This window comes from Pituophis catenifer, unplaced genomic scaffold (assembly GCF_029215685.1).
Source record: "Pituophis catenifer annectens isolate HBS135680 unplaced genomic scaffold, rPitCat1.0.hap2 SCAF_7, whole genome shotgun sequence".
NCBI lineage: Eukaryota > Metazoa > Chordata > Lepidosauria > Squamata > Colubridae > Pituophis > Pituophis catenifer.
This window is the reverse complement of record NW_027256887.1, coordinates 56341590-56360591: the sequence shown is the minus strand read 5'-3', so window position 1 is coordinate 56360591 and position 19002 is coordinate 56341590. Positions and strand designations below refer to the sequence as shown.

The 19002-nt window shown below is 38.9% G+C and overlaps 1 protein-coding gene across 12 annotated transcripts in view; it reads left to right on the top strand.

The window, feature by feature from the left end:
- The window catches only part of ANKS1B (ankyrin repeat and sterile alpha motif domain containing 1B), a 281952-nt gene that overhangs the window by 230178 nt on the left and 32772 nt on the right, over window positions 1-19002 (top strand). For 9 of the 12 annotated variants that reach the window (XM_070947769.1, XM_070947771.1, XM_070947767.1 and 6 more), the window contains one exon: window positions 18778-18885. The exons of the other annotated variants lie outside the window; for them this stretch is intronic. In XM_070947769.1, coding sequence (XP_070803870.1) covers window positions 18778-18885 — 108 coding nt within the window. The remainder of the gene's footprint in view (window positions 1-18777; window positions 18886-19002) is intronic. 12 annotated transcript variants of the gene reach the window in all.

The following is a 19002-nucleotide window of genomic DNA, read 5'->3' as shown; positions in this document are numbered from 1 at the left end:
AGTGATAAGTCTTGTAAATAACCAACCAACCAACCAACCAACCAACCAACCTAGGGTCTCCAGTCTCCACCTGATCGCTGGCCTTCTCTTAGCTGCTATACATTAGTCTACTGAGAGAAAACAGTGGGGACCAGGTAGCAAAGATCTCAGAGCATTATTTCCTCCTTTACTTCCTCCTCCCCTGGCTTTTTTCTGTGGCTAGGATAGTTGTGCTCTGGATTGGGTGGTATTACCAAGAATCTCTTTAAATAGCAGGAAATTTGCTCCCTGCTCCTTAAACTATCATCCTGCAGTTCTGGAGAGGAAGAAACATTCCTCTATTCCCCATCTTCGGTTTGAGTGTGTTCGCTGCGCTATGAAAGTGTATGTATTGAAAAACGGTCTAACGCAATTTCCAGGGGGCAGGACTCTTCTTATGTCGTTTTTTTTTTTTTTGGTTCCTGTTTCCTTGGTATATCAAGAAATGGGCACCATTTTTCCGCGGTGCATCAGATGGCTATTTGCTTCCTGCAATCAGGAGAGCAAAAGAAAGATTGCATTGTTACTGCAGTGAGGTTCCCTGAAATAGGACGCCCTGAAGCAGCAAATACACCCATCCTAGAATAGGGATCGGGACGCGGCAACGCGCCATAACTCGAACCGGCTACCGTACTGCAGAACTCTGCCGCTGGTTTTTAAACCCGCCGGTTACTGCCGAGCGATGCCAGGCTTCCCGGGCGATTCTCAGTTAGGATGAGCAACAGGATTAGGGGCTCAGCAACCGCAATAGCCCAAACTGTCGGGGGGGGGGGGCTCGCGGCTAAAGACCCATCCTCCCCTACCGGTCGGAAGCTCCGAGGTTCCCCTTTGTGCCTCGACCTAGGGGCGTTCTGCGCGCTCTCGCGTTTTTGAGGAAGCGGGAGCGCCAGCAGCTCCCAGCCTTCTTTCTCCCGGCTCAGGCTCGGGGAAGCAGCCGGTGTCGGCGGGACAGCAACCAAGCAGCCTTGCGGGGGCTGAGGTCGGGCAGAGAAGCGGCTGTCGCCGCAGCAGGAGGGTCATTTAAGCGGCGGCATGTGGGCGCCCCTCGAGCAGCTCCTTCCCTCTCCCTGTGCAGGCGGGAGCGGAGGAGACACTGGGAGAATATCCATAGTAACAGGGGATGCGAGAGGAGGGAGGCGCGGCGCTGCGCAGCGGTAGTTCGGCAACGTGCCCTCCCGCAATCGGCGCGGCGTGCTCCGAGACTCCTCCGCTCCGCACGGGAAAGCCCGGTGAGTGATGAATGGCCGAGGCCCTCGGCGGGACAAAACGGGGAGTCGGACGGCGCGGAACGGCTTCTGGCTCAAGCGCGAGCGGGCGGCGGGAGCGCGGAAAAGGAGGACCCGAGGACGCGCGTTCGTCCTCCCCCTCCTTTTTTTTCGTTCTCCTTCCTCCCTCGGCTGTGGCGGGCAGGAGGTGTGGGGGGCCGATATCTCGGTTCGGTTCGGCTGCGGCGCCCCTGCCTAGGTCGCCGGGAAGGAAAAATGCATAAAGGCGGAGAAGCATCGCTGCGGAATAGAAATATCCCCGGCTTGGCTGGCGGCCCCCGCCTGCTCGCGCTCGCCTCGCTTCAGTCACGGCAGCTGCCGCCGCCGCCTCGCTGCGCCTAGGTGAGAGGAGCGGCTGATGAGTAAGCGAGGGCGGGATGGCTGCCTCTGCATGCGCGGCTCGCAGGGAGGGCTGGGCCCCAGGACAACCTGAAAAGGGGACCCGCGGTGAGGGGAGGGGAGTCCGGCTGGAAGGCACCTGTCCCGTTGCCACCTGCCACCAGTTCTGGGCTGTTGCGAAGTGGACGTCAGCTCCTGGTGGCAGTTTCGGGCTCTTTCTCTCTCCCCCGCCCCCGTCCCCTCCGAGCGCCAGGCCTTCAGGAATGTCGCGGTGCCTAAAAATAGTCCTTTGGAAAGAAAGGGGGGAAAGTGGCAAAATGCAGAGAGACAAAGGCGCCGAATATGCGTGCCTCTCCTGCTCTTCTGGAGAGCGCCTGAACTGAGGGAAGGCGTCTTACTAGGAGTGACGTGCTGGAGGGGGGGGTTTCGTCGTCTCGGGGTGCAATGATGCCGGGGGGACGACGACGTTATTTTCAGTGGGTTTCTTGCCTGTATTTTAAAGCTATGGTTAAAAGCGGGCATGCACTTTTCAGTGGTTGAGCACTGGAGAGTCTTAAGGGGAAGTTAGATTCCAATATTTATTTATTTATTTATTTATTGCTCCGAGCTATTCTCCGTTGTTAGATTGTAAAGTTTCATGTTGTCGGCTTGCCTAGGACTGCGCGGCTTTCAAAGTTCCCAGGAATAGAGGCGTCCGATGCAGAAGTGAGTCTCAGACTTGTAGAGTTGCTGTTCCTTTTTGCTCTTATTATTTTCAAAGGCATGGGGGTAATGACTTGATCCACAGGTGACATTCTATAGATTGAAATCAGAGATCATAATTAACCCAGAAGGCTTATTATCTCAAGGTAACAGTGAGTTCAGGGTGCAAACCTTTATAGTGTAACCACTGTCTAGTAGAACGGTGGCTAAGTGGAATACTGCTGCATTTTCAAAGATGGAATACTTTTAGGTCTCCTAAACTATTATTTTAGAATATTACAGTTCCACTTAATTCAGTGGGATTAAGTTAAGTAATTGATGAGCTTGCTTCTTAGTTGTAATTATGTGTCAGGTTATGAGCACGTTTACTCGTAAAAAATATTCTATACACATATATTTGCAATATATTTTACTGCAAATTGTATTCTGCAAATATTTTTCCTCCACATATTTTCCCTGCAGACATTTGTAATCAGAAAGGATATATGAAGCAGTTTCTATTTTTTTCAAATAGTAAACATACATAGAATTTGTAAGAGTTTGAATATATAGTATGATTTGACTAGTGAAACAAATTTTCACTTCTCTTGTATGAGCTGGAGTGACTGATTTTTTTAGTTGTAATGAAAACAAGACATGGTTTATACATGAAACCAATACATTTAGCTGTATTGAAAGTAATATGAAAATTCAAAGCAATATTTGAGCAACAAGAACAAATACACCAATCAACTGCTGGGAAGTAAGGAGAAAATGGTATGAGAAAAAAGTGTTCTTTATTGAACCAAAAGTCCCAATATGTTTCCAGGGACTACTTCTACATCAGAACACTAGAAAAACAGTTGAAATGATTTGCTTACAATAAGTGGAATTAGTTAGAAATATACATGTATAGAAACAATTACCTAATGTATACAGATACAATATAGAAACAACACATGTAGTATGAAAGAAAAGGCAAAATAATATGAAACATTTAAAAAGAATGCAAATATATATTTTGACAATAAATAAAATAGATGATGCATACTTTCTAAAGGAAGCACCCTGATGTCTTACATTTTACATATGTTATATATCTATTTCTAATTTGTTTAATTAATTGTAAAATTATTTATAGTACTTTATAGTTGATGATCTTTGGCGAGAGCAGAATGGGGGTAGTGCAACCATCAATCATGGCAACCTTTTGGGTTGGCTATGGGGCTGGGGCTGAATGGCACAGTCTTGCACTGGTTTGGCTGGTCCCAATCAGTGTTAATAGGAAGTGAGAGGTCCAGCCCTTGGCTGCTATCTTGTGGTGTGCCACAGGGCTCGGTATTCTCTTCATTCCTTTATAACATCTATATGAAGCTGCTGAGTGAGATTATCCGTCACTATGGGGTGAGGTATCTGCAGCACACTGACGATACCCAACTCAGTATTTCCACCCCTGGTGACCAGGTGATGCTGTTGCTGCCCTCTCTTGGTGCCTGGAGGCTGTGGGGCTGGATGGGGGACAACAGGCTTCAACTGAACCCCGACAAGACCAGATGGCTTTGGGTTCACGGGACCCTAAAATCTGGGACTTTGCCATGTTTATTTCTGAATAGGATGACACTACCCCAGATGGATCCAGTCCACAACTTGGGGGGTTCTCCTTGAACTTGCCATTCCTGCTCAAGAGGAAGTGGCAGTCGCAGCTAGAAGACCTTCATGCAATTTCAGGTTGTGCACCAGTTGCAGCCTTTCCTAGATCAGGAATCTCTGCGCTCAGTCATTCAGGCCCATCATCTCACAGTTGAACTATTGCAATGTATTCTACTTGGGGCTACCCTTGAAGAGCATTTGGAAGCTTCAGCTGGTGCAGCGTGGGTGGTTCTTGGGGACCCAAGAATGGCTAATGTAACATCACTGCTCTGTGAGCTGCAGTGGCTGCCGGTCTGCTTCCAAGTGCAATTCAGATTGTTGGTAATCACCTTTAAAGCCTTTCATGGTATGGAGCCAGACTACTTGAGGAACCATTTCATTCCACTGGGATTGGCCCATTCCATGGCAAGGGAAGCATACTGCGGGCCCTGTTGCCCTGAGTATTTCAGCTGGCCCCGTTCAGGAGAAGGCCTTCTCTGCTGTTGCACCTGCCCTCTAGAACATCTTGCCCCCCCGCTAATGGGGTTTGCTCTCATTTTATATACTTGTAGCTTACCTTTTCAAAGATGGTGGAAGTGGTTTTGGTAGTTCCTTGATTGGATGCACTCTGCTAACTTTCTGCCTGTTCTACATAGTTTGCAATATGTTGTCTGTATATTGTAGACAATTCCTGCTTTTTCTTCTGGGACTTCTGAGTCTTTTGGTTTACTTTGAATGTTTTGGAGGGCTTTAGTTGGTTTGTGTGCTACCGTGATGCCATGTTGTTGTAATATTCTGTTGGTAGTTTCTGAGATGTTTTTAATGTATGGCAGTGTTATTCCTTTCACAGCTTTTGTTGATTGTGTTATATTGGGTTGAGTGGTCAGGCATATTTTTTATAAAATTGCGTGGAAATCCATTTTGTTGGAAGAGGTTGTATAGATCAGGGCCCCCAAACCTTTTGGGTACCAGGGCCTGGTTCCGTGGAGGTGATTTTTCCACGGACTGGGGGTGGGGGTGTGGTTTCACGTGTTACCTTGATCCTGCACATGTGCAGATGAGGCTTCACTCACTTGCACAGCCTAGTTCCTGGCGGGCTATGGACTGGTGGTGGTCCACAGCCCAGGTTTTGGGGACCCCTGGTATAGATGATCTATTTCCTTTTTCTGATTTTCAAGATTTCTGCAGTGTGTTTGTGCTGGTCTAAATAGTATTCTTACAGAGCTCTTGTGGGAAGTGGTAGTGATAGACTTGTGTTTCCAATTTGCCATCACTGCCTCTGCTGATGAGGATACCCAGAAAGGATAGCATGTTGTTTTCTTCTTTCCTAGTGAATTTTGTTCCTTTGAAGATATTGTTGATGGTTTTGTGTGTATTCTCTAGTTGGTCCTTTTTTATTATGACAAGGTTTCAGCAGAGGAAACAAGCTGCTTAAGGTTGCATTGCGGAAGAGCCCAGAAAGAAAGAATGACAATTTCTGTGACACTTAGTGTGTATTTTATTTTATATACATATAAATAATTTTACGTAAAGCCTTCTTTTTCTTTAGCCATGCACCATTACTTTTAATTCCTGATGTTAGTGTAGTTGCAGGCGAAGATAAACAGTGTGTGGATGGCTTATTTATTTAGGTTTTTGTTTGTTGTAGTCAAAGACTTTGCATGTTATGGTCATAACAACAATCATAGGGTACAATTAAAATTACATAACATAAACCATAAGCAGCAGTCCCCCTAATTTACACCACATATAAATAATGAAATAGCCAACCCCAAAGCCTTAAAATAGAGGGTGATATCTATTATTCAAAGATTCTCTACAATGAATATGTGTTTAATTATTTCTTTAAACCTAACAAGCTAAGAACTGATTGCATTTCAAGGGATGTTAAAACATTTGTGGGCCTCCATCCCTCACAGAAATGGAGTACTAAAAGATTCCCTTGGAGCTCTGCAATGGATGGTTGGAACTGAGTAGAGGAGACAGTCCTAACAAGGCGTTTATATTTTGAAAAGTAAAAACAGCATGTTGAATTGTGAATGAAAGGTAACAGGAAGCCAGTGCAAGGCCCAGAGGGTAGGTGTGATAACCTCATGTTTGTAATACCTGTAAGGCAGCCCCACCTAGAACACATTACAAAAATCGAGTCCAAAGATGGTAAGAGTAGGAGTCACTATTGTGAGTTTTTCCTATCTCAGGTAAAACTGCAACTGACATTAGCCAAAGTTGAACAAAGTGTCCTCTGATCATGGCCTTTACCACCACACAGGCAGTGTGTCTGTTTCTGTGTTATCCCCAGTACTGAGAACAACATACTAAGAATTTAAATTTGGAGAGGCATGGAGATTGACTAAATGACAAAAACAAAATATTTGAAAAAAAAATCTACACCTGATTTGCTATTAATGTTATATATATATAGTTTCTAAATAATTATGTATTTGTTTACAGAGTGTCAAGGGAAAATACTTCTGAGCTATATGGCAGACGTTTTTAGACTTATATTTATATTTATTACATATTTCCAGATCTTTTTCTTTCCACCTCTTTCTTTATTTCATTTTAAAAAATTACTATGCTGTTAATTCATAACACATTGATTCTTTAATGCTGTTGTTTGTACTGTTGAAAATGTGTTTAGTATAATATTTTTTAAAAACATGGCCAGTGGAAGAAAAGCATAATTACAGTATAATTCCAATTCCACAAAGTAGGTGTAATGGAGGGCAGTAGAAAAAGCTGATAAAATTATAGAAAAAGCACAAAGAATATCTAGAGGCAAAAAGGCATATAGAGAATGTGGAAAGAGGGTCAAGTCACAAAGGAAGAATATATAGACTAGACTAGAACTATAAAGCTGGTGTCAGGAAAGCAGAAGTTCAAAATGAGCTGAGGAAAAGTTCTGAAAACTACTCTACATATTAGTGATAGGATCTAGTTTTATGTAATGAACTCTTTATATGAATGGATATCATCATAATCATCATCATAATTATCACCATCAAACATTTTACAATCTTATTTCAGCCTTCCTCAATTTAATTTTCTCCAAGTATGATGGACTACATACCCACAGTCTCCAAAGCATATCCAGTAAGAATTATAAGTTGAAGAAAGGACTTCCAAATCTACAAAGTATATTCTGAACATTTGAATGAACTACTTAAATGTAGATAATTTCAAACATTATGTTGACATTAAACCAAGCTTGTTTTTGAGAGTAGCAGTGAAATATTTGTTGCTAGGTAACATGGTAGAGCTATATTGCTTTATTTAGAGAAAGAACAGATTGGTTGCTCCTAGCAGCAATGACATATAAAAAGTATAAGAAGTTTATATGGGGATGGCTTCTTCTGTTTGTACAAGTAGACAATTGTTTTTATAACGTATGAAAGGAGGTACTTTTCAATCTTGGATTATAACTTTCTATTAGTGTCGAATACTACAAGAGGCATGGATACAACTAAGACTATGAAAATAATGTTATGTAAAAGCTTTGCTTGACCAGAAACAGGATGGACAGTAAGTAGAGACAATATTTACGGGTGCATCTGTTGATGGCTGTGACATATGGAAAGATTAGGACAGGGTATGTAAGAGACGTGTGGTAAAGTACATGAATTAATATATGAAATAAAAAATATGTTATTTGTGAAAAAAATTCTTGAAATATTTAAGAAAAGTGAACAATGTAATAAATCTGAATTAAGATGCTCTAACATAGTTGATGAGATTGTGTGCATGGGAAAAAACATAGTTTTCAAGATGTCTGAATGAATGAAATGACTAAAATAGTATTAAAGAATGAACAGATTGCGCTAGTGGAGACTAAATGTTGAATTGTTGGATCCTTAGAATTCTCTAAGCTTGGTTTTGTTCTTGCGGATGTTTCATTATCAGATTAGGTAACATCATCAGTACTAAAGAGTAGTTTGTTGTTTGTTTGTTTTATAGCCTTGTGTAAGTTTGGACACGATGTGTTGGTTGGTTGGTTGGTTGGTTGGTTTTGTTTGATTGGCATATTATTGCCTGGTGTTTATTATGATCAGGTGCTGGTTCTTATCTGGGTATTTAATAGGTATGTGATAACAAAAAATGTGCTCCAGACTGTTTTGCCTCTCTCTTTAACTTTTGATTCTTCCTTTTGAATGGTTCATGAAAGTGAGTTTTTTCCCCCTGCATGTTGATAGTTAGTGGAATGCAAAACTTCTAATAATTCTCTTGCATTCTTAAAAGTATCTTATTTAAGATGTATACAATACAGCTTTCTAGTTGAAAAGGTAATTGAACACTTTCTCTCCTGTGAAATTAATTTTATAATGTTTTCTGATTGCTAACTGATGTTTATGGATGCATTCTGCCTGTTTGTCCTGCGTAGTATTTTTCATAGTAAATGATTGCTGTGAATAACTCTATTTTGCCTTTAATTACTGAATTTATAAATTTGCTTTGTTGTTGTGTAGGCTAGGGTGATGCCTATAAAGGGGTTGTAGCAACCTACTGGAGGTTTCTGAAATGTTTTTGATGTACGGAAGAAGTATCCTTTTTGTAAGTTGTAATGGTTGATTGGTTGATTGATTAGTTGAATAGATAGACCCTTTTTAATGAAGTTGTGTGGGTATTACATTGCAAAATGTTATATAAATAAACTGCTTTCTGGGGTTCTGGGTTACTGCAATGCATTTTTGCTTATTTGAATAGAGTTCTTATGCAGTTTCTTTTGGTATTCTTGGGTTGTTGCTATGGTAGTTGAGTACTTGGTTAGCGTGGGCTGCTTTATAAAGGATTTGGATTTTTGGTTTGCCATTGTTTTTTCTGCTAATGTGAATATCCAAGAAGGGTAGTCTTTTGTTCTCTTCTGATTTTGTGAATTCATTTACATTAAAGGTGTTGTTGATTGTGTGTGTTCTCTAAATGTTCATTTCTTGTCATTTTATAAGTAAATGGTTGTGGGTATATATGAAATTAGAAATTCAAAGCTTGGTGATAGTTACATGCTACTGTCAAATCAATGGTGAAAATTCCCCACTGGTATTTTGGGGAAAAATTGTACTGTACAACATTCAGAATGAATCCAGGAAAAATGTTATACTGGTAGGTGACATGAATGAATGAGTGGGATTGAGACAACAGAGTAGCGATAAAAGTGATTGGGTCATTCAGAGATCCAAGAAGAAATTTTTAGTTTAAGTAAATGGCTGAGGAAAACATCTGCTGTTTTAAAACATATGATTTAAATGTAAATTTGTTCATACACATACATGACTGAGAAATGAATATGAAAGTATGATTTATTGATTTAGTTGTTTATGATGAAAAATTTAGAGAATTGCTGAAAGACATAAGGGTGATGAGAGGTTCTGAATATAGCACTATTAATGTATTAATGTTAAGGATGGACCTTTGAGGAAAAATAGATATGAAAATAAAATTAAAAAATAAAATTAAACAAAATAGTATAAATAAACCAAGAAATAACATCTCCTGCTTCTGAAGATTTTATAGAATTATAAATAAATCTCAATACTTAAAGGCACAAACATTTACAGGCTACTGATGACATGAGGTTACTAAATAGCCCATATGACTAGCTAGAGAAGTGTTCCTTAATCTGTTTGCTTTTTGTTGATGGTACTCTAAACTTAAATATGCTATGTGCCAGTTTTACAGCTTGCTTCAGGAATTGTAATGGTAGGTAGAAATGACTTTGGAAGATGAGAGAAGAGCTGAAGGAATATGGTCATGACTCATGACAAGTATCTCAGAAAGTTTCGTGTGAAGGTGAAAGGAAAATATACTTTCAGACTTGCAAGATTCTGTTAACATAAGCTTATAATAAAGTAGAGCTAGTTCTGCTGGGTATACTATTTGTCCTGACTATCCTGCAAGGGTGATAGTAATGTTTATGTTAGCTATAAATTGAATTATTGGATATAATGAAATGTATAAGGATCTAACCGTACGTATTTATTTTAGGAAGACATCTTGTTGCAGTTATAACTTCAATAAATATCTTTAAAATAAATTAGCAACTTTTAAATTTGTTTAATGGTTAAATATACTTTATTGGCATATTTCCATTATTACAAAATAATTGAAGAATCAGAAATTTACCAGGATTTAATTTCTCTTGTCATCAAATGGAATGCCTGGACTTAATGAGAGTTACATAGTCTTTTAATGTTAGGCAGAGTATGGATACATTCTCACCTTTTGTCAACCGTCTATAACAGTGATGGCGAACTTTTTCAACACTGTGCCAAAAAGGGACTGTGCACGTGTGTGGCACCAAGTGCCGAAAAGGGAGCACTTTGCGCGTGTCAGGGTTGTGACCAGGAAGAGGAGCTGCCCAGGGGGCATGTGCGCTGGCTAGCAAGTCTTCTGGTTATTGCCATGCGCCAATCAGCTGGCTGGCGCACATACTCCCGCCAAAAAATGGAAGTCCAGCTCTTCTGGTTTCCGGCACTGTCGCACACACAAAGGCCAGCTGACCGTTGTCTGTGCATGCACGCCAGAAATCCAGAAGAGGAACAGGCGATGCTGCACATGTCAGGCAACATGGCTCCGCATGCCGCTTCGGGCACGCGTGCCATAGGTTCGCCATCACGGGTCTATAATATCTTTTTTACTACCCAAACAGAAAAGATGTTGAAAATTATATTGGGACTACTAGAGCCCTTTTTTCAATCCGAGGGTACAAGTAGTCCACACTTAGTAACCATTCGTTCAGCAACCATTCAAAGTTACTATGACAAATGCTAGTTATGATATTTGCTGCGTTCCCATGTCATGTGATAAAAATTTGAGCACTTGGCAACCAGCCGCCATTTATGACTGCTACATGCAGCCCACCCACCCATCAAGACCAGGGACCAGGAACTTCCCATTGTTCTCACCGACCATCCCTGGAGTGGAAGCCAGGCACCCTGAGGTACTATAGCTTCTTTAGCTCTCAGCACCGTCATAGTACCCAACTGCCACTTCCTAATGGAAATTAAAGCAACACCTTAAAAACTGTTGTTATATAGCTTTAGCAGCTCTTGTCCACCAGTAGGCAGACCACTACATTTAGTACCAGCTGTGGTTTCTGATTAGTCTTCATATGCAGAGCATTTTAGGGTTTTCTATCATTGAGGTATAAGGAGATGAACTACTGTTGTCAAGGCTTGTTCTCAAAAAAGGGCTGCAACAGCTAAAGCTGGGAACACCTTCCCTAACAGCAGCCATGGAAATGTACTCTTATACTGCGGATCTGGTCTTTTAAAGGAAGCACCACCCCATCCAGAGCAAAAACACTCTTATAGCCTCATCACCCAATTAACTCAAGTTCAGTTTTTAATCTATAACAGTATATTTTTCATAAGTACAATGATCAAGCCCGGTTTCCTCCATTCTATACCTCTGTGTTTGAAGTTTGATTCCTAAGTGAAGAATTTTGCACTTGTTCTGTTAAATTTCATTCTATTATTTTCAGCCAATTTTTCTAAAATTTACCACAATCATATTGAATTTTATTTAGCTTTTCTAGGATTTCAGCTATCCCACCAAGAAGTTGTGCCCCCTGCAGATTTGATGAGTACTTCCTCCAATTCTTCATTCAAATAAATGAAAACATTGAAAGATAAAAGATGAAAGTCTATTTCTCATAGCACCCAAGTTAATATATCTTTCCAATTTCATGAAGAACTATAGATGAGCATTCTTTGAGTATAATTTTCAGGACAGATATGCATATGTTTGATTGTCCAATCATCCAGCCCTTACTCAACTAGTTTGCTAAACAGCATACCTTGGAATACCTTGTTGGAAGCTATTTTGAAGATTTCAGCATCCCCACAATGTCGTAAGTTACCTGATCAAAAGTATAAGATAAGGTTTATCTGGCATGGTTTGTTCCTGAACAGTAATGGAAATTACTGCACTGTTTTTAATCTGTATTAAAATATCCCCAGAAAGTAATGTTGATCTGATTGTACTACAGTTTGTTGGCTTTTCCTTCTCACCCTTTTTTGAGTAAAACTAAAGATTTCCCTGTCCAATCATGTATGACAGAGTTCCCCAACCTTTTTGGCTTTGCAGACCAGCGGGGGATGGGGGGGAGAGAGGATGGTTCTGCGTAAGCGATGGGCACACACACATGTGCAGCTCCATTTGCACGAATGGTGTGCCTGAGTGTGCACTGTTCACGCAAATGAAGCATGTGCGCATATGCTCACTTGCTGCTTGTGCAAGTGGGGGTGGGTGTGCATGTGCTTGCCTGCCATTTACGCATCGTGGTTCCGAGCAACTCACGGACCAGTATTAGGCTGCAGTCCAGGGGTTGGGGACACATTATGTTTGACTCAGGCTTGGTGCTGATCTCTGCTTCTTGGCCAAGGGAGCCAGTGTTGTCCAAATACATTTTTGTGGTCATGTGGCCAGCTTGGCTATATGCCAAAGGCATATGAAACACTTACCTTCCCACAAAAGTGGTACCTATTTATCTACTCACATTTGCATGCTTTTGAACTACATGGGCAGGAGATGGAGCAGGGATGGGAATTCATCCTGTTGCACAGCGCTTGGGTCTCAAATCTGGGCTGTCCGCTTTCCAGCTGACAAGTTCAACATTGTTAACAGCTGAGCATTTGTGCCTCCTACCTTTTTTTTGAAGACAGGGGAAATATTTGCTCTCTTCCAGTCTTTTGGGCTTTACAAATTCTCCAGGATTTCTCAAAATTTAAACTGTAAATTATTGGTAGTACACAAGAATGTATTTAGACTTAAGGGTCCCTTAAGGGTTCTAGAGGATATCTTTGAAGAGGTAAACCTTTCCTAATTGTACATTTCATACATCATGCCAACTTTCTGACAGTTGTTTTGAGTATGTTCATTACATTCTTTCAAGATTATGGAATGAAGTTTAATTACTAAAGAAGATGATCTATTTTGAGATGTGTATTAAGTGCAGACATAAAGAATGCAAGTTTATTCAGTATACTGGCTTCTGCTAGAAGAAGGTACGTATATAACAATTAGGGCTGTGCAGTAGTTTGAATATCATCTGGAAGTGTTGCTACACAACATATGGGAACATGAAAACAGCATCTGCCTAAGAACTACACAATCATTAAAAATGACATGTTTCCTTTCGTAAGTCATAGACAGTGATATGTTCTGCCTAATCATGATTTAAATTTGCAGGGTTAAACTGAATTGCTAATAATCATTTCATTCTTCCTAGTACTATTACTATTTCCTTTCTTCTCTGTGCTATAAGTTTGATTTCATTTTCTTCCTTCCCTTAAATAGGTTCAGTGCAGATAAGTTGTGAATTCCAATTGAATTGCTCTAACTGTACAGAATGGAACAAAATAAAGAATAAAATGGACATAATTCAAATGAGTTATAAGAAAGGGAATCTATGTGGACTGTTCCAACTGAGTACGAAAGAAAAATGAAGTGGAAAAGAGTAAGCAACTTGAAAGAGAAATGCAGAATTGCATAGATGAGGAACAATGAAAGATGAGGAACATTTGAAATAACTGATAGTTGATGAATTTTTTAATATTTGCAGTCAGTAAATTCAAATTAATACTTTGGCTGGCATAAAAAAAATCAGTTTTCTTAATTCAGTTTGTTATATGCACATATTGATTAATTGCTATCTTGCAAAAGACATTATTATTACTAAGTTTTATTCAAAGCAGAATTAATTATACCCAAGAGAGTTTTGAGAAATCTTTGTCTAAACATTATGTTTTCTGACTATCACTGCCTAAAGATAATCCGTGAGGATATCTTATAAAGATAATCCAGGATAAGATACTATGATACCTTCTTAGCACCACTAGTATAAAACTAGCAGTGGCAGATCTAAGAAGAAATTGTAGTAATTTATGCTGGCTGGAGAGGAAAGGATTACAATGGAAGCAAAAATGACTGGATTTCTTCTTCTTGATTGTGCCACATGGCCCAACAAGGGAGAGGCCTTCTCTACTCTGACTTCCTGAGCTTGTCAAAATGTAAATAAGCGAATGGTGATGGGGTGGGGTATGGAGAAAGCCCATAGGGCTTTGGTGAAACCAAGGGGCAGGAGGCAGAGCATGGGATATCTTAGAGGGTGGGGGAGGCCTTCCGGGAGTGCCTGTGCCTACACTAGGCCTCCCTCGGTTTCTCCCATGAGTCACCCCATGATCTACCTACTGACCCACGCATTCATTTAACGAACGCATTGGGGAAAGCAGGGACAGGGAGGTTGTTAGCTAGGTGCTTCATTTAATGCAGTTCTCGACTTCTGACATGAATGGGTAGACTCCATTAATGTCGTAAATCAAGGACTACCTGAATTAGCCAACTTCTGTGATTCTTCTGATGGACTCATAGAAGTATAAATCATAGAAGTATTAAGGTGTATAAATCCTTCCATTTCCCACCATTCGGTCAGAGCTGAAGAAGCTTCTTGGATGATAAGCGAAATGTCTTCAAAGAAAAACCAGAAAGTCCAGTTGCCCCTTGAAAAAAAAGAACCTTTTGGACAACCATGACCTGGATGACTGAGAATCTCCATAGACTCTTCTGATAGATGAACATTATTTCCAGAAATCACTTGTCCAATCTTGTTCATTTCTTGCTTTTCTTATTTCTTTATAATAGCTTGCTTTCATGCAGGGAAATTCCTTATCCTGATTAACATTAGCTTTGCCTTTTGCAGTTGGGCAGCCTTCTTCTGAAAATGTAGTAATTGATATGGATTGCCCAAAAGAATTTAGAAGAAGAGCAGTTTCATTGTCAAACAAATATTCCAGTAGAGATTCTTTTATTTGGCTATGGCTCTTATAATCAAGAGAAGGTATCTTATGTATGCAACACAAGATGGCTAACAATTGCCAATATTTAATATATGGCAGACAGGACAAAAATGCTTTAAATTGCTTTGATAAACTGGTTTCTTTATACTTTAAAAATTATTCTTATTTGTCTTGGAGTCATTCCACACACACATTTTGTACTTTTGTGGCATTGATTTTGCATGTTTCCCATGCCATCCTCAAACTTACTCTTTTCCTAGGTTATATTGCAAAACTTCTACTTTGATTTACGGTACTGAAGCTCTGTGGAGCTTTGAGCCAGGCCATTTCCCTAATTCTAAAAATTGCTTCACTCATCATCCCATTGCTTGAATTTGAAGATTTCTAGTATGTTTCAGAGGTAACTTTATCAGTGAACTGATCTTACACTTTTTCACACAATTGACTTTGTTCTGCCTACTGTCAGTATGCAGCAAAATCTTGTGTTATCCTACCTCTGTTTCTAGGATTGGTTTAGTTGTTCTTTGATGGAAGAATGCCTGCAAAGTAATAAAGTTATGCTACATTAGAACTTTAAGTGAGAATTGATATACAGAGGGAATGACGCCTTGAAGGCCATTGAAGGTCTGAGCAAAATTTTCTTCCAAATAACATACAGCGTGAATTGAATATGGAAAAGGCTGGTGATTTAGTTCTCCTTTTTGTGTGAAGTGGATCCTGAGAGGACTTTTGATTCAGGCGATGGGACACTGTCTAATGAATCTGCACTCTCCTGCTGGCTGGTTGGGGACAGCAATGATTGCCTCATAGTGTTCTTTTTGTATTTGCAGCAGTCTGAGTTTGAAAGGTATGATGGATTCCATGTAGAGATTTAACATATTTTGGAATAATTTGCAAGTAGAGAAACAGAATAGTGTGGATTTATTGTTTTTAAGGACTGTAGGTATTTCAGAAAGTTGGAACATTTTAGATTTTTCTTTTTTCTTAGATTGAAATGTCTTCCATTTCAATGATACAAGGTTAAAATGATGTGAACAGTTAAGTAGTTGCACTAATAGCTTGTTTGTATGAATAAAGGCAACATTTTCTCTAAGAGGACCTGCCCATTTCCCACTGGCGTTTTCTTTGCAAGTCTGTATGAAACTTGTATTGAATAATGCAAATTGGATATGTGCTAACTAGTTCAATAATTGCCCCCTAATTAATGGAGCCCAGCATTAATTTACTTTGCAAACAGAACAATCAATTTAATGTTGCTGCTCATAGGAAAATTATGCATACATAAAATCTTAAGAGGTAATATTGAATACTGAATTAATATCTAAATTACACTGTAAATTTCTCAAATCTAATTTATTATTAATCACAGCTCTAACAATGAATTTTATATTGTAGTGAATAATTTTGAGCCATTCTACTTTACACTCAGGAAAAGATAATATGAAATTTTTTATAGATGTTATTGATTAATTTCCCTCTTACTTTTGATTATATAATCTTAATAAAACTGTCAGTTGCCCATAGTGCATCAAGAATGAGTGCATTTCCCCCTTTTCCTCTAAAATACATTTTAAAAATATAATTTTCAGTCAGAGCATTGATTTTGTGGACTGTAGAAATTAGAGCTTTGCATACATATGACTCTGTACTTCTGTAGCCTTGCCACAAATTCTTATTTTTTAAAAAAATAGTATGTTGGAGTAGTGAAGTACAGGGTATCTTTATTATTAATGAACTCTTCTTCTCTTATCTCTGACCTGTTATGGATTTGGGTTACACAAAATTGAATGGGAATGTGTATTCTCATGTGAATTAAATGGGTAAAAATGAGTTGAGCGATATGGTCCATAGAAACAATACCTGTACTGAAGTTATTGCTGTTACATTCTTCCAGGGTATTCATCTCCGTATTCCACCATAAACAATCAAAATGTTTATCACAGGTAATTAGAGCAAACATTTTGGCACAACACGAGGAGTCAAGCAGGATGCAGTTTCTTCCCTTTAGGCATAGAGGGGACAATAATAAGAGTTTCAAGTCCACTCAGTATTTTATTACATAATATGGCACTATTTTGTCTATACAATGGCAACAATTTTTATTCAGTATCATAGTGCATTTTGTAATAATATGACGTGGACTTAATTGGTCAAATTGTAGTGTGAGATAATGCATTTCCTCCCCCTAAATATTATATCTTTTTAAACAAGTTACCCTTATCTCTTATCTATAAAAAATAAATACAGTTCATTGCTTTTCTCATATTGATATATTTTAAATCTTTGACTTTAGGAGAGCAACACGGAAAGGAGAAAATTGGGAAGAGAAATTTGGGGAAAAGTAAAAGGGCTGTACAACATACATGTAGTCCTTGACTTATGACCACAATTGAGCCCAACCTTTCCATTGCTAAGCAAGACAGTTGTTAAGTAAGTCATGCCCCATTTTACAAGCTTTTTTTGTCATGGTTGTTAAGCAAAATACTGCAGTTAAGTCAACATTAAGTGAATTTGGTTTCCCCCATTGCTTGTCAGAAGCCAGTTGGGAAGATCACAAATGGTGACCACATAACCCTGGGACACTGCAACTGTCATGCCTATACATGCCAGTTGCTAAGCATATGAATTTTGCTCACGTGACCATAGGAATGCTGCAACGGTCATAAATGTGAGAACTGGTCATAAATCACTTTTTTCAATGCCATTGTAACTTTGAACAGTCAGTAAATGAATGATTGTAAATCAAGGACTACATGTACTTGGATACTGTCATTGATCTGCAAACTATTAGACCACATTTCATTCTATCCGTAACCCTAATCTCTGGGCATGGTCTCCAGATTTATTACTGAAGATGATATTTTTATTCTCTCCTTTCATTCACTATAAACACTTATCAGTTCAGAGTCCTTTAATTTTTCATGTTGTGGAATTCCTATTGAAAACTACAGTGTGTTACTGTTTTCTTACAAGCTGTTTTCTGTTATGTTTGAATGTAACATTCCCATCCTATCTATTACTATCATGTGTTCACTATGTTCATCTTGAAACTGAACTCTTACAGAACCTTCATTCTTAAGTAGTTTGAATGATATTGTATCACAACCAGATTTTTTTATTAAGTGATTGAATGATATTGTATAATATGTTATAACACTTTCCAGCAGAAATATGATTTATAGATTTGTTTTTCTGATTTCCTAAAATTTTGGATATAATTGTCTAATTATATTTAGAATTTGCATTTTTCTCTAGAAATAACATAGTAACTTTCATTGTTTGCTCTTTAGACTGATAACCATATAGTTACTAGATCATAGAACTAGATATCAGTTAAATAGTCTATAATAAGGAAGCAACATTTCATGTGAACAGATCAATCCCAATTTGTTTTCTTGACTTGTTAAGTGCACTGAACATTGTAGTTTTTTGGGTATGTATCCAAGTCAAAGAGTAAATTCCTTTTACGTTTTGCCAAAGTGTTCAGTATGAATTTTCTTTAGATGAAAGACTGAAGTTATAGCGTATTTTTCTGTGAATTCAAGTCTGTCTTTGATTTAATTATGTTTAATATTCTATAATAATTTCCCATTATTCTTGAGCTTTACTCTAGATTGATTGATTAAATATGCATCATCAATTTGATTTTGACTGTCTGTGTGGTCACTAGGAGTCAAAAATGACTTGATGATAGATACTCAAGAAGAACCTCATTTTGTCATTCCAAGCAATTTTCATTCTGTTGTATGCCTTTCTTTTTTTAAACTTCACTTCTTTTGTGAAAATGATCCTAATTACTTATTTATCCAGGTACTAACTTCAAAACTCTGTTGTTACTACTTTGCCTTTCTGAAACGGCACATTTTTCAACCTGCTTGCCTTCGTCTCAGTTGGTATCTTGGATTTTTCTTGGGATTTTTCCCATAAGCAGATATTCTTAAGCATAAATATATGCCACACTTAAACACTATGGATTATGTGGTTGTAGTTCGCTATGCACACTTCTATAAAAAGTTCTTAATTGATTTATTATTTTTAAAACATTTATTTTACAGGTTTTAAAAATCAGCTTGCTTGGCCATAGAAAACGTATTTTGGCCTCACTGGGAGACAGACTTCACGAAGACCCACCTCAGAAACCACCACGTTCTATCACCCTCAGGGTAGGTTCCATCAAATCCTTGTAATATCTGAAGCATATATTGTAACTCATAGTATCTTCCAACACAAAGAGAGATTATTTAATAACTGATCTACCACCATTCAGACAATTATTACAT